The 13,875-nt window shown below is 34.1% G+C and overlaps 2 protein-coding genes across 4 annotated transcripts; one reads left to right on the top strand and one right to left on the bottom strand.

Annotated features, from left to right (window-relative positions):
- Window positions 1-242: 242 nt before the first annotated feature.
- LOC133704926 (uncharacterized) lies at window positions 243-3,862 on the top strand. 3 transcript variants are annotated; one of them, XM_062129991.1, is made up of 6 exons: window positions 243-283; window positions 374-682; window positions 833-909; window positions 1,005-1,041; window positions 1,165-1,264; window positions 1,385-2,264. In XM_062129991.1, the coding sequence occupies exons 2-6, from the start codon at window positions 406-408 to the stop codon at window positions 1,983-1,985; spliced, it is 1,092 nt and encodes a 363-aa protein (XP_061985975.1). In that variant the 5' UTR covers window positions 243-283; window positions 374-405; the 3' UTR covers window positions 1,986-2,264. The 3 variants fall into 3 exon arrangements, 2 of the variants coding, with proteins under 2 accessions (XP_061985975.1, XP_061985974.1); XR_009844158.1 differs by lacking the exon at window positions 243-283 and adding an exon at window positions 3,587-3,862 and having other exon boundaries at window positions 294-682; window positions 1,385-2,070; XM_062129990.1 differs by lacking the exon at window positions 243-283 and having other exon boundaries at window positions 294-682.
- A 4,444-nt stretch (window positions 3,863-8,306) lies between these two features.
- LOC133704397 (U-box domain-containing protein 1-like) lies at window positions 8,307-10,373 on the bottom strand. The gene has a single exon (XM_062129206.1). It carries the CDS (start codon window positions 10,371-10,373, stop codon window positions 8,307-8,309), a length of 2,067 nt encoding a protein of 688 aa, XP_061985190.1.
- Window positions 10,374-13,875: the final 3,502 nt, after the last annotated feature.

The following is a 13,875-nucleotide window of genomic DNA, read 5'->3' on the forward strand; positions in this document are numbered from 1 at the left end:
ATTATCTATCATTCATTCATCTACATGCATACATACATGGTATAATAAATGCATGTCGACAAACTACATTATATATGCATGTATGTCATAAATAAGTATAAAAAAAGTAGACAAGCTATTAGCAAGACAGTTCAAAGAGTCAGCTAGAGCTACATATTCAAGGGCTAGGGTTTTGAAATCGAAGTCTTGTAAATATTATTATTACCGATGCTTATCTGATTTTATTCCTAATGTATATATATATATATATATATATATATATATCCATTTCCTCTGCCCTGAGGTAAGAAAGATATTGAAACTGAAACATCAAAAGTCATTTTATAAGACGACACTAAAATTCCTAATCACTGTTTCTTGATCGTTCACATAGAATTGATAAGGAAGACAGCTAAGCTAAGGAAGATGAAGAGAAGTGATAGTTTTGAAGGCTCCAAGTCAAGCTATTCTGACAAGAAAGGTGGACAAGATGAAGGTGATGAGGAGGAGGTGGATGGAATTAGTTTTAAATCAAAAAATGAAGGACAGAGCACAAGCAACAGCTCAATTGAAGAAAATAAAAAGAAGGCAGCTAATGGATCCTTTCGGCAATATATTCGTTCTAAGATGCCAAGGCTCCGATGGACGCCGGATCTTCATCTTTGCTTTGTTCATGCTGTTGAAAGACTAGGAGGACAAGACAGTTAGTACTTGGTTACTACTCTAGTCATCTTCTTTTTTCTATTTGGTTTTTTTCGTTAAATGATTTAATTTGTTCTTGTTCATTGATAACGGGAGAATTCTAAGAGGAATTTGCTTCTGATGGTGGCATTAACTGTGTTGATCTGTGCAGGAGCAACACCAAAGCTTGTTCTTCAGATGATGAATATTAAAGACCTTAACATTGCTCATGTGAAAAGCCATCTTCAGGTATTTTTATCTATGGTATTACACAAGTAACAGTGTTTATTGATGTATTTAGCCTGATTTCCCGAACTAATTTTGCGCATGTATTGTTTGGTTAGATGTACAGAAGCAAGAGGAGTGATGATCCCGGTCAAGGTAAATTATTAATTGATCCTTTTCTTTTTATCAAAGAAGTAAGCTTTCCTGTACAAATAGAGAGAGGATTAGGGTTTCTCTTGGGGGTTGTACTCTCTCTGACTTAGGAGATACTCTTGATAGGCCAAGGGCTTTTATTCGAAGGAGGGGATAACCATATCTGCAACCTAAGGCAACTTGCCATGCCACAAGATTTCAATCAAAGATCTCCTTTCAATTTAAGGTATGGAAATCTTAATTCCTTATACTCCTATCCCAATAATTAACCAATTTGAGATTCTAATAATTGGTATATCCTAACTATGATCTCTTTCTCTCTCTCCCTCCTTTTCCCGCCTTCAAGATATGGAGATGCTTCTTGGAGAGGTCATGACCACATGATGTGCAGCGCTTTTATGGGAGGAACTGCACTCAATAGAGTCAAACATGGACTGTATGGCTCAGTAATTGGGTGTAACAATCACAATTCACTTAATTATGGTTCGAGTGTCCACATTCCTTCTCTGAATGGGAAAGCTACAGGTAGAACTCATCAATCTCTTGAAGCGGTCGAGTTGTTCCAAGTATCCCGACAGAATGAAAGTACACCCAGCTCAATGGAGTCCGATTTCATAACCAAGTTGCAAGAGAGATCAAGAATGTTAGATCAAGTGGATTTTTTGAACACCTCTAGTTCCGCTGACAAAAATTGGAGAACAATTCAAGAAATGCAAAAGGGTTTAAAGAGAAAGACTTTGGATCCAGATTGCAACTTGGATTTGAACTTGTCACTGAAACTAGCAACAAAAGATGATGATGAAAAGTGTTTGGAAGGTTGTGAAGTTGATGGTAGTTTGTCTCTTTCGTTGTCTTCATCTTCATCCTCAAAGCTTGGCGGATCGATGGAAGGAGATGGAAGTGGGAAGCATGCAAGGATGGCAAGTACTCTAGATCTGACTTTATGAATGAGACAATTCTGAGTGAGATCTTGAGGTACTTACTTTTCCAGGAACAACATGCTTAAAGATAATTTCCTTACCTGCATACAAGGTAATAGTAGTCATTATTTGATCTTTTGTTGTTGTTTTTTTGTTAATTTGTTTTGTATGCAAAATCACAAGCTAGTTGTAGGCTTTAGTTTGGTGTTACCAATGAATAGATGAGTATTTTTAGCATTACAAAGCATGCACATTGGGTTCTGGGAATTGTTTTCTGATCAGTGAATATATGTATGTATGTATGTATGTATAGTTCTCCAATAATTTAGCAACTCTAGCTTGATTAGCTAGCTACCTTGAAAACAAAATATCAAACAAAATAAAAATAAAAATAAAAATGACATTGAACTACTCAAATCATATGAATGAAAATCGTTTAATTATGTTATATATCATGTGACATATCTATAGCTATGTTAAACTCTTTCTCTTTATTCTTGTAAGCCTAGAAGTATAGTGGATAGAGTTAAAAGTAGTTTTTTTAGTTATGTTAATCCAGGGGACATGCATTTACACTGTGTTTATTTAGGGAGTTCTGAGGAGCAACATTTAGGGGCTTAATATCTCCACTTTCTTAATTTGTAAAGCCAATTAATTTTCAACAAGAGCCACAAACAAAGTGAAAATCGCGCGTACCCATTGTAAAGTAAAGAAAAAAAAAGACCCTATCTAGTGATTTTACTTCTTTTTAATTTTCTTAACATATATGTTTGCCAAATCCTTCTTATAATTTAGGAAGTGAGATAGAATATATCCCTCTGGAAAATTAATCTTCTCCAGATTCAGTAACATATATATATATGTTACTGAATCTGGAGAAGATTAATTTTCCAGAGGGAGCTGGGGATGGTTTTCCATTGGAATATAGATCAGCGCTTTTCGCACTGTGTTGATGAAAATATCTGATCAGTTCCTATACTGGAAAATCAATAACGACTAATGATGCATGGAGAATGGAGAGACAGAAGAGTAATTAAAAGACAAACCTCTCTCTCACATGCAAGTAAACCTAAACCATAAAGAGTAGTGCACATGTACGAGTCTGCGTCTACTCAGCAAGTAACTCATTAAGTTTCCAATTATTCGTGTTTGGTTTTTCAGATATTTATAAATGCAGGAATTGTTGAGTCTGATGACAATCTTAACATTTCACAAGATCAAGCTTGAGGCAAGATGTCTTCTAATTAAGAAATAACATTGAAATCTTAATACGAAGGAAGAAACAATGTTTTGCCATTCAATGCTTTTCCTTGGCTTTTTCAGTAGCCTAAGTTTTCTTCAACAGTAATTAAGCAAGATTAGTTCAAGATAACTGCTGTTTTTGTGCAGAAAATAATTATGTGAAGAACGAATATGGATAATATAAGAGAATGGAATAGAAAATCTGTAAGAAAACTAAATTCTGGATATTGAAAGATAAGGATTCGCTGTTATCATCATGCATGTGGCTTTCCCCCCCTTGTATTCAATGCTTGAATGTGTTTTCCTTTGAAGAGAATTTGGATTTTTTTTTGGGGATTTGATTCTGGGTATCAAGTTGATTGATTGGATTTTTTCCCTTGTGACAGAAAGCCAAGGATAATGTGATAAACGGGTGTAAAAGTGTAAAGAGTGGCAGATTTAAATGTGGTTTGCTTTGAAATTTTCGAATTTACGTTCAGGAATAATAGTTTCATTCCACAACCTTAAACTCGTGTCCCAGATTCAATACGCAGCCCGATGAGTGGTTTGCCATAAAATTGAGTTGTCTCAAAGTCATTTGAAAAAACAAACTCGTGTGTGTGTGTGAGCATATATCTTCATCGCAATCCAATTTTATATGATCAGGCTCGGCTTTGCTTAAACGACTTGGATTTTTCTTGTAACCGCGTGGAAAAAAAACACTTTAAATTTTTCTTTGCAAACTTGTGAGCACTCTCTATCTTTTCAAGCATGATCCAGCGCAAAGACATGCATGGAGTTTTCTTTTTTATGACCTTGAACCGAAAAGGGACTTAGTAATTGTTTACTTAATGATGATGCAACATGACAACATTAATTCAAATCCCGGAACACACACACACACACACACACAAGAATTCTCAGCAAGTTAGCGTGGTATAATTTTGAAAGCAAAATAGTTACATTAAATGTAATCCAAATTAAAGCGCGGGATTGCTTTAGATGGTATGTAAAGGGTTAAACATTCGACACAAACTTTTGGGTTCTAACACTACAGCAAAATTTGTTCTGAATAACATTTGTCTAAAACACTTACTAAAACACATGCTATGATAGGTATAATGGTGGCAGGATCCTTTCAAAGACATGACATATCTGCGTTCAATTAGCTCAATTTATGAATGTGTTCTAAGTTTTAAATTTAATATAGTGGTGGAAGGTGGAGGTCTTTACAAAGGTGGGTGAGTATGAAAGACGCAATATATTTATGAATGGGCAGCGCATCCATTTTAATTTATTTTTTTTAAAAAAAAAAACATCATACGGGACTGATCAGAAAAGGATTAATCAATTATTGGTCGAAGACCTCGAAGAAAAGAAAATTATAACCAACGCCTAACAAGATTCCAAAGCACTATCTGTCAAGATATATGATGGTAATTAAGAATATAAAACGCATGTGCTAGCTGCTTCAAATTATAAGAATACAAGCCGAGGAGCCCGCACTTGCCGCGGGACAATGTTCATTGTCTTTCGAGTTTTTTTTTTTTTAACACGCATCAAGGTTTCTTTTTTGTTTTTGTTTTTGTTTTTTTTTTTAAATAATATACTATATGCCATGTGCCTCAAGAAACGAACTGGAAAATTGAATAGCAAAGAAAGTAATATATAGTTGCAGTTTCAGGTTTTGCACAATTTGAGAAATGAAAAAAAAAATTCCGGATTGCTGCAAGATTTTCACGACACAGCAACACCATAGCCGAAAAGAAAAAAATTACAATTTATTATTAATTATGTACATAATAATAAAAAAAAAGAAGAAAAAAACACAAAAGGAAATGCTTGTGTTTTATAGAGTTTTTAAAAAAACCCTCATTTTGCTCACATGATTGGAATTACTTTGTCACCATGGTTTGGATCTAGCAATTAATTTAAAATCAAGAAAAGTTTAGGCAATCCTTTTTGACACCTTATTTAATAATATAAATTATATTTTGACATCTTATCTAATAATTTAAGTTATTCGGTTGAGATGATTCACGAGTTTAAATTTAATATTTTTATTTATTTAAAAAAATTAAGTATTAATCAACAATATAATAACATATTTGATATTGTGATAATTATTGTTTAGTAATTTAAGGATTTGAAAAACGAAATCAGAATTTAAAAAATATGATGACACTACTGAAATCCTCAAGGAGAAGTGGTAAGCATGCTGCCCGCCAGGGCTAGAACAGAAGAAAAGGCTTCCTAACATGATACTACCGATTATTTAATAATTATAATTTCCTTATGGCCATTTAAAATGAGACCGACCAACCTCACTTAAAGCTAAATAAGAAACTAAAATTAAAACCTTACTGAATGCTGCTTTGATGTGAACTCTGAAGTGATCTGAAATTCTACTTTTTCAAGGAAGGCTCGGAGAAAATATTCCTATCTGAAAGCAGTAGACTTGGGCCCGCGGGAACTTATGAATTTACAGTTACTATCAAGTCAAATTCGAGCCTGTATGGCAGTAAACAATATTTTGCCCAAATCCAGGTTAGGTCCATCCAGGCCTGTGTAGGCCGGCAACAATCCATTGCAAATAAGATAACGAAAAGGGCGGAAAGAAATTTATGCTTCAAACTATTGAAGAACACTCCAAACGGTGTCCAATTCAGAAAACAGGCATTGAAAGTGACAATTTTCAAAAGGTCTGGATTATTTCTCACGATAGTTATCTGGGTTCTTAATCATGTCCGTGATGGGATTGTAGATGTCCATATACGCAATGCTTGACACTGGCACGTTGAAGCATGAGTTTGCTGGGTAACAAACTGCCTTCTGTCAATTGCATCGGCAAGCACCCATTCGATGGCAGACCCACCACCGTCAACCTACGGCCTCCCGCATTGGATAACCTTTGTGGTATTCATGATTACAATAAAGATATTAAGCAATCGTAAAAAATATGAAATATACCTCAAAAGCCACGCTACAAGTTTAAACTTAACATGCAAATTAAAATTCAGAATCCAAAATCCGTTTGGATAAATGATCCTTTTTGATTTTTGCAGTTGATCACATATGAGCATTCAAACCATCCTGAGATTCATACATGTGTTGCGTCTGTGCACACTTACATATGATATGCTTTTGTATATTAAAATAGACTGCATTTATACAGTTCGATGTTTTACAAGACCGTTATTCTCTTCGACAGTTGATAAAACGTATTGGTTTCCCCCTTTATCTGGCATTGTTTCTGAGTGAAAGGGGCCAAGACTTGCTGCATACTACTTTCTGAGGTCATTTTGTCACAAGATGCCAGCTTCTGTCCAAGTAGGTGTCCATGTTATGTAGTTTTTAGTCTACTAGGAAAGCAGGAGTGGTGTTTGCTTTTATACTGTAGAAAAACTTAGAACTTCGGAGATCATACAGTTATCTTAGTCAATTTGCTCTGGTACACGGGTCTCAAGCATGCACATCGCTTTTTGGTTTGTCCAGATTTAGGTGACATAGGTGTAGGGAAACTATAATGAAACTCATGATGTCCTGTTGATTTTTACGTGAAAATCAGCTTGTACTGCTTTATTTAGGCATTTACTAATCAAGCTGCACCAATATGCTTTTTATTCGACACCGGTCTGCAAGTTCGTTTAGAAACATATATAATGGATGGAGGAAGCTGGCACTGGAATTACAAGATAAATGTCGCTCATATTTAGTTGGAATTGGTAGAGATGTAAAAGTTGGCAGTCGTTCGATCTCGTGCAATATGAATCATGGTTCACAAATGAACTGGAAAGCTCACCTTTGTAGTATTAACTGGTTAAACACAAGTTAAACCATTTACTCATAGGATCCCTTTTGCAGTAATGCTTTGAATTAGAGCCTTGTAAAGCCTGCACCATATCGGCTAGCTCTTGTAACTTTCTTCATTATAAATACACACTTTTTTCCCTTTTGTGATATAATTATGTACATCCAGTGTACAAACAATGTAAGAATTCAAGCAATAAAAGTACTATTTCCATAGTTATAAAACTTGATAAAGCCTAATAAATAAATTCGATGACCCACCAGCCCGAGCCCGAGCCCGAGCCGAGTTTTACCTCGAACAAATTTTTTCTACCAAAATACTGTCATTTCGTTTTTTCAAAAAAATTATAGCTTGGGTTGACCTGTTGACTTATGGGTCAACACTCAGGTCAACCCGGAACTTATGACATGTGAACCCCGGGGTTGGATCTTATAATTGTTCATATCTCTCTCTTTTTACCTTTTTTTTCTTTCCAAGGGAAAATATATTGAATTGGTTTATAGTTATTTTTAGAGTTCCGATCTGCTGCAGTTGAATCTTTGATTTATCTAAATTTTGTAACGTGGTTATGCCCTTTTCTATTCCAGATTGAATTATATTTGATCCTAACATCAGCTACTGTAGGTAAGTCGCAGGTTTTACTGGTATATATGACGAGAGAACCAAAGAAAACGTTGAAAAAAAGAGAAGCGCCGTGGGTGCTGCTGAGACAAAGCTATGGGGAGGATTGAAGTGATCGCAGCGAAGAATTGATATAAAAGATTGAAACATTCTTCGTTGCAAGTATATTGGTTATTAACTCATTGTGAACTGACCAGTACCAATTGTTTTGAGTGCATCTTTGGAGTTTACTTTCGCTTGTTCAAGCTGCCTGAAAACTAATTTTTACTACAGCTTTCAATTCAACTCTTTAATTGGATTTGCTGCTGCTCTGATTTCTGAGTTTCATCAATTTGAAAATCGAGCAACTTAACTTGCTATTTCTTTGTATATCCTTACACAAAATGCACCAACTCTAAAAATTGTAACAGCTCGGGATTAGTACATTTGATTTTATGCCAGGTTGGTTCTGAGCCAGTGTCATGAGGATGAAAGCTATGAAGGTTGAAAGCAATCGCCATGGTTCGCATTGAAACTTTACTATTTATTCTTTTTGGTGCAAGGTAGCCCGTGTGAGGGACGATTTACAAACATGTAGTGTAAGTTCTTTCAAATGAAGCTTTGAGAGTAAACTACAGTAACAAGTGAACAGTACCAGTATAATTTGTATGATTTCCAGAAATGTACACTCTTTTTTGTATGTTCTCTTTCTCTTTTTATCCAACAGCATTGTGGGATTGGGAGCAGCACCTATTCAGTAATCTGAGCAATGCATCAGCTTTTCTTCTGGCTTTTAGAGAACCATCTGTGGACAAGCTTTGAAGGGAAGGAATACTTCTCGGATTTATTAACAGACGCCTTGCAACCTCCTCTCCTCCATCTTTGCACAGCCCCAGCAACAGAGTTATCGAGTTCTCCTTCCCTTTGGTGGATCCAAATCTCAAGAGATCTATAACCATAGGCATAAGAATTCTGCTCTGTCTTATCTCCTCCAGCCCTTCAGAGCAACCCGAAAGCAGAGCCAGCAATGCCAAGGCATCATCTGTTATGCCTGCCTTGTCATCCATCAATAATTCAATGAGCAAAGGAACTGCCCCAGCAACAACAACACTTGCCTTGTTAGCATTATAGAGTGACAGGTTGAATAGTGCACTTGCAGCATCCTTTTTTCCAGTGGCTGTGCCTTCTCTCAGAAGCCCAACCAAGGCTGAGAATGCTCTAGGACGGGTTCCTATAGTCACCTTACAATCGCTTATGATCGACAGGCTAAAGATTGTTGCTGCTGCATTTTCTCTTGCCTCCATAGTTTTCCCTGATTCAAGAACATTTATTATGCTGTCAATTGAACCAGCAGCCATAATTAATATCTTGTTGTTGTCAAATATGGAAAGGTTAAGCAAGGCAGTGACTGCATTTTCTTGAATTCTTGGATCAGTGGAACTCAGTAATGTCACCAGAAAGGGTATGGCTCCTGCCTCAGCAATTATCCTGCGGTTATCCATTCCAGTCTTTGCTAATAATCTCAGCTCATAAGCCGCCTGCCGTTGAATTTCTGGGGATCCCATTGCTAGCTTACCGACCAAAAATTCAGCTGTCATTTTCACTGCATCCATGGCAGCTTTTGTAGAAGAAATGTGTTCAATACCTTTCTCACTTAATTTGCTCTTGCTGCTGCTTCTCTCAAATTTTGAGGAAGACGAAGTTGAATTCTCTATTAATGGGACATTGTTATCTTGGCACCACTGATGCACCAGACTCTTCAGTGCATAATTAGGTATCAGGGCCGTGTGAATTAGTCTTTTCCCACTCTTAGGACACGTGTGATGCCCTGAGTTGATCCACTGAGCAATTGAATTGCGATCGTAAGTGTGCCCAGATGCAACTATCACAGGGTCTTTCATCAAATCAAGGGAAATAGGGCACCGGAATTCATCTGGTATATTTGAAAGTATTGACTGAGAAGATGAAGAAACATCCTGATTTCTATTCATGGACGCAGACAGCTGCTTGAAGTTTTCTTTGATCTCCTCTTTATGTCTGTCAATAAAAATTACGGACTTGGAATATGTTACCAGAGAGATGAGATTGTTTATATTGGAAACCACAATCAGTCCTCCCGTGCCAGCCTGCTTCTCCGCTTCTGCCTCAAGCTTCGAAATTTCTTCTTCATAATCCAATGGACTTCTCAAACCAATGCAGCTGAAAACTTCTTTCACTTTGACAAAATCAACGAATCCCTTGTTCCTGCTGTTCTTCTGATTATTGTTGGCCATTATTTGTAGAAGTTCCTCTCTTCTTTGAAGTTCTTGAGGGTCAACAAGCAAATCAACCCTCTTTGCTTGCTTGTGAAGAAGTTCAACTTGCTCTCTTGTGTCGGTGCTTAAATTAAGCAAGTTTAAAGGAAGAATATCAAGTGCCCCGCCCATCTCCTTCACTAGCGCATGGAATTGATTAGATAAAAACTCTGTCTGTATAAGACCCCAAAGAGAGCTACCACCCTTGCACCGTTGAATCAAAAGCTTGACTCTTTGGATCACAGAAAAGAGCTCGGTGAGACACAGGAGGGAAGATGGAGGAAGTGGGCTATTTGTTTCCCTTATATCTTCAAACAAAAAAGAAAGAACTTTAATCCTCCTTATCATGGTTGAAATGTTCCTAAACTGTGAAAAAGGAAGCTTTTCCACTGATGCAACTTCATTGGATATATGAATCAACGATTTCATCAAAGACCCAGTTGGCATTAAACCTGAGGAGATCATGATAGGAGGAAGAACTACATCCATGGCCTCTTACACTATTTGAGTTGAACAGTTCTTGTTCATTTTTATTATCAAGTCGAAGCTCTTAGTTACGAGTTAGATCACTTGGAGGAACCGTCTTCCCTCTGATTTTCAGCTACCAAGAAAATATTAGATTATTTGCATGCATTTTTTACTGTTTCCTTTTTGTACAGTCAACATAAGAGACAACAGGAAGGATAGTGGAAGAGAACGGGGACTTGTTGGGATGCTGCCACTTGGAAGAAGCACAGGGTTCAGTGGGTTAGTTGATATTCCCCAGCCAATTTTATAAATATTCAAAATGAGTTGCATTGAACAAGCCTCGCTGGTTGCTTGCAAATACGTGTGTCCAAATTTAGCGTGTCTGATTAGGTAGCTAATTTGAGGCTTGGGGGCATCTACACTGAATTAGGCTGTTTTTATTTTTTAGAAAGTGGTTTTTGAAAAATTATTTTTTAAATTTTTTTATATTTGTTTGTTATTGGAAAAGTTGGTTAATGGAAAATATTTTCCGGTCAAAGAAAAATTTGGCTTGGTTTTCAGGAAAGTGTTTTCCTAAAAAATTTGGGCGGAAAACATTTTTCGAAAGTTGTGAAAAATTTAGAAATGTCATTATTTGCTGATTATATCAAATTTGATCCTCAAACTTTTGATTGCTATATATAATTTATTTTGAATATTTATTTTTCAATTTCATCTTTTAAAATTTAATTTTTATATTAATTTTGGTCCTTATTTTTATAACTACTATTTGCTTTTTCTTTATCATTTTTTTATTGAAATTTTTTATCTATCAAATTTGATCCTCATTCTTTTGATTTTTACTTATTTTATTTGAAATAATTTATGAAATGTTAATTATTATTATTTTAATTTCTTCACCTTTCATTTTTTTTAATTTTTTAGATTTGATCTCTATTATTTTGATTATTATTTATTTTATTTGAGATACTTTATGAAATTATATTTTTTTTCAATTTCATTCTCATTCAACTTTTTAATTTGTAAGATTTGTTTCTTATTATTTTAATAAACTTGAAAAAATAAAACATTAATAAGTTATTTTCCAGCTCATTTTCCATAACATAACCAAACACTGGAAAGTGTTTTTCAACTTATTTTTTATTATACTACCAAATATCGGAAAATACTTTTCCGGAATTCACTTTCCAAAAAAAACTACTTTCCTGCAAATAAACGGGTCTTAATTACGGATTTTTAAGCACTGCAACTTGACCCTTTGTAAACTGGCCACAAAATGGATTCATTTTCTTATAATCATTTTATTTCGCTCTTAATTGCCTCAGAATAAGTTCACCTGGAGGAAGGGGGGGAAATGGATTAAAATAAGGGGTGTAGAAAGGTGGGGAGAAGAAATATATTCCTTAACCAACAAAATGAATATTTTCCAGAATTTTATTTTATTTTTGTCTGTATTTGTGGTGTGTAATGAATTTTTCTACGTAACATGCAACAGTTCTTTATTGATTTTGTATGGGTGCAGGATACTAATCTCAGAGTGTTTAGGATCTTATTTAATTCAAATTAAAATTTCTTTGTTGTTGGCAGGTTATGTTCTGAACAATCGTTATATATGTGAGAGCTGTAGAAAGAATGAGGATGTATGCGATCCTGAATTCGACTCTTGCTTATGAATTGGATTCTGATGGTAGGGTTATGGGGAATCAGGTCTACCATTTTTAATCTAGTTAAATTATTTATCTGTGTTATACTGCGAACTACTAAGTTAAATTTTTATTAAAAAAAATATTCAGATGTTATTATATTTTTTTTCTAAAAAAGAAAATTTTAAATCAGGCAAAGGTTTACCTAATATAACCCAAATGAATTTGTGAGTCAAAAAACAATTTACATAACTAGTAAAAATATAATTTGACTAAATAAAATTAAAAATGATATTTTTTTTAATATTAAGATAATAATATATTAAATTAATTTAAGTTGATCCAGGTTAAAATATCAAATCCGTGACCCAAGTTATGAGACTATGATAACTTCATAGAAACCAAATCAAAATAAAATTATGAAGTATAATTTTTAATTAAATCAATGTTGAAGTATGAAATTAAACAAAAATCAATTAAAAAATGACTCGAGATAACATATTAAACCTGCGACTCGGGTCATAAAACCGAGATAAACTCATAAAAAACAAATCAATTAAAGAAATTAGTTAAAAAATAAACATAAATAATGACTTCAGTCAATTCACCAAACCTATGACCCAAGTTATCAGATCGAGATAACTTTATAGATAAAAATAAAAAAATAATTTGATTTTACCTAAGTTAACCTACTAAATCCGCCACTTTGGTTATGAGTTTGAGATAACTTCAAAGAGAGCAAATCAAAACAAATTACAAAACTTAATCTCAATCATCCTTGTCGAACCAAATGTTGAAAGATGAAATTTACAAAAAAAAAAAACTAAAACAATAACATAAAAAATATGCACAGTCAGCATGGGTTAACTCATTCAGCATTATTCCTGAGTCATGAGACCGAGATAAAATAATAAAAAGCAAATCTAAATAAATAATGAAACCTAATTTCAATCAAACATAATATTAAATGATAAAATTAAAAAATATATATAAATTAAGAAAACTAAGTCAACCGATTTAACCCGCCAAACTCACTACCTAGGTAATGAGATGAGAACCCAATAAAAAAAAATTTCAATGTTGATAACCCATGACTTGAGTCATGAAACTAAGATCTTAGAAATAAAATAAAAGGAACAACTCAAAGTAATCAGGGTCAAAATATCAAAACCAACAATCTTGATCGTGAAATCAATATATTTTTCATAAAAAATAAATCAAAATACATTATAAAATTCAATTCCCAACTAACCTGGTGTTTAATAATGAAATTATGAGAAAAAAAAAACTCAATTAAAAGTAGGATATAAAAAACAACTCAAGTCTACCTGGGGTTAATTCTTTAAGCACTATTCCTTGGTTATGAGACCGATATTACATAATAGAAAATAAACAAAACAAATCATGAAATTTAATTTTTAATCAACCTAATATTAAAAAATGAGATGGGGAAAAAAATAATTAAGAAAAAAAAACATGAGTCAAAAGAGTTAACCCGTTAAATTGGATTAACATACTAAATATGTGATCCATGTTATGAGAATATAATAACTTCATAAAAAAAAAATCTAATAATAAATAATAAATTTTTTTTAAAAGCACTGTTACAGTAAAACTCCTCAACTTTTAGTTTATGCTTAATTTCTTTCTCATCTCTGAATTTGGTGCAAGCCAAAATGCTTGGCGATAGCATATGAGACAGTAGACGCATACCCACAACCAAGGAACTTGGAAAAACTCTTGAAAGTAATATAACGATATTTAACTAATGTATAATCATAACAATTCTTCAAAAAATATGTGCTTTTTTTATTGGAAAAAAAAAAGACAAGAAAAATCAACTGAGGATGCTTGTATTGATCTTATCAATGTACTTCGGA

Source organism: Populus nigra, chromosome 10, assembly GCF_951802175.1.
Source record: "Populus nigra chromosome 10, ddPopNigr1.1, whole genome shotgun sequence".
Classification (NCBI taxonomy): domain Eukaryota; kingdom Viridiplantae; phylum Streptophyta; class Magnoliopsida; order Malpighiales; family Salicaceae; genus Populus; species Populus nigra.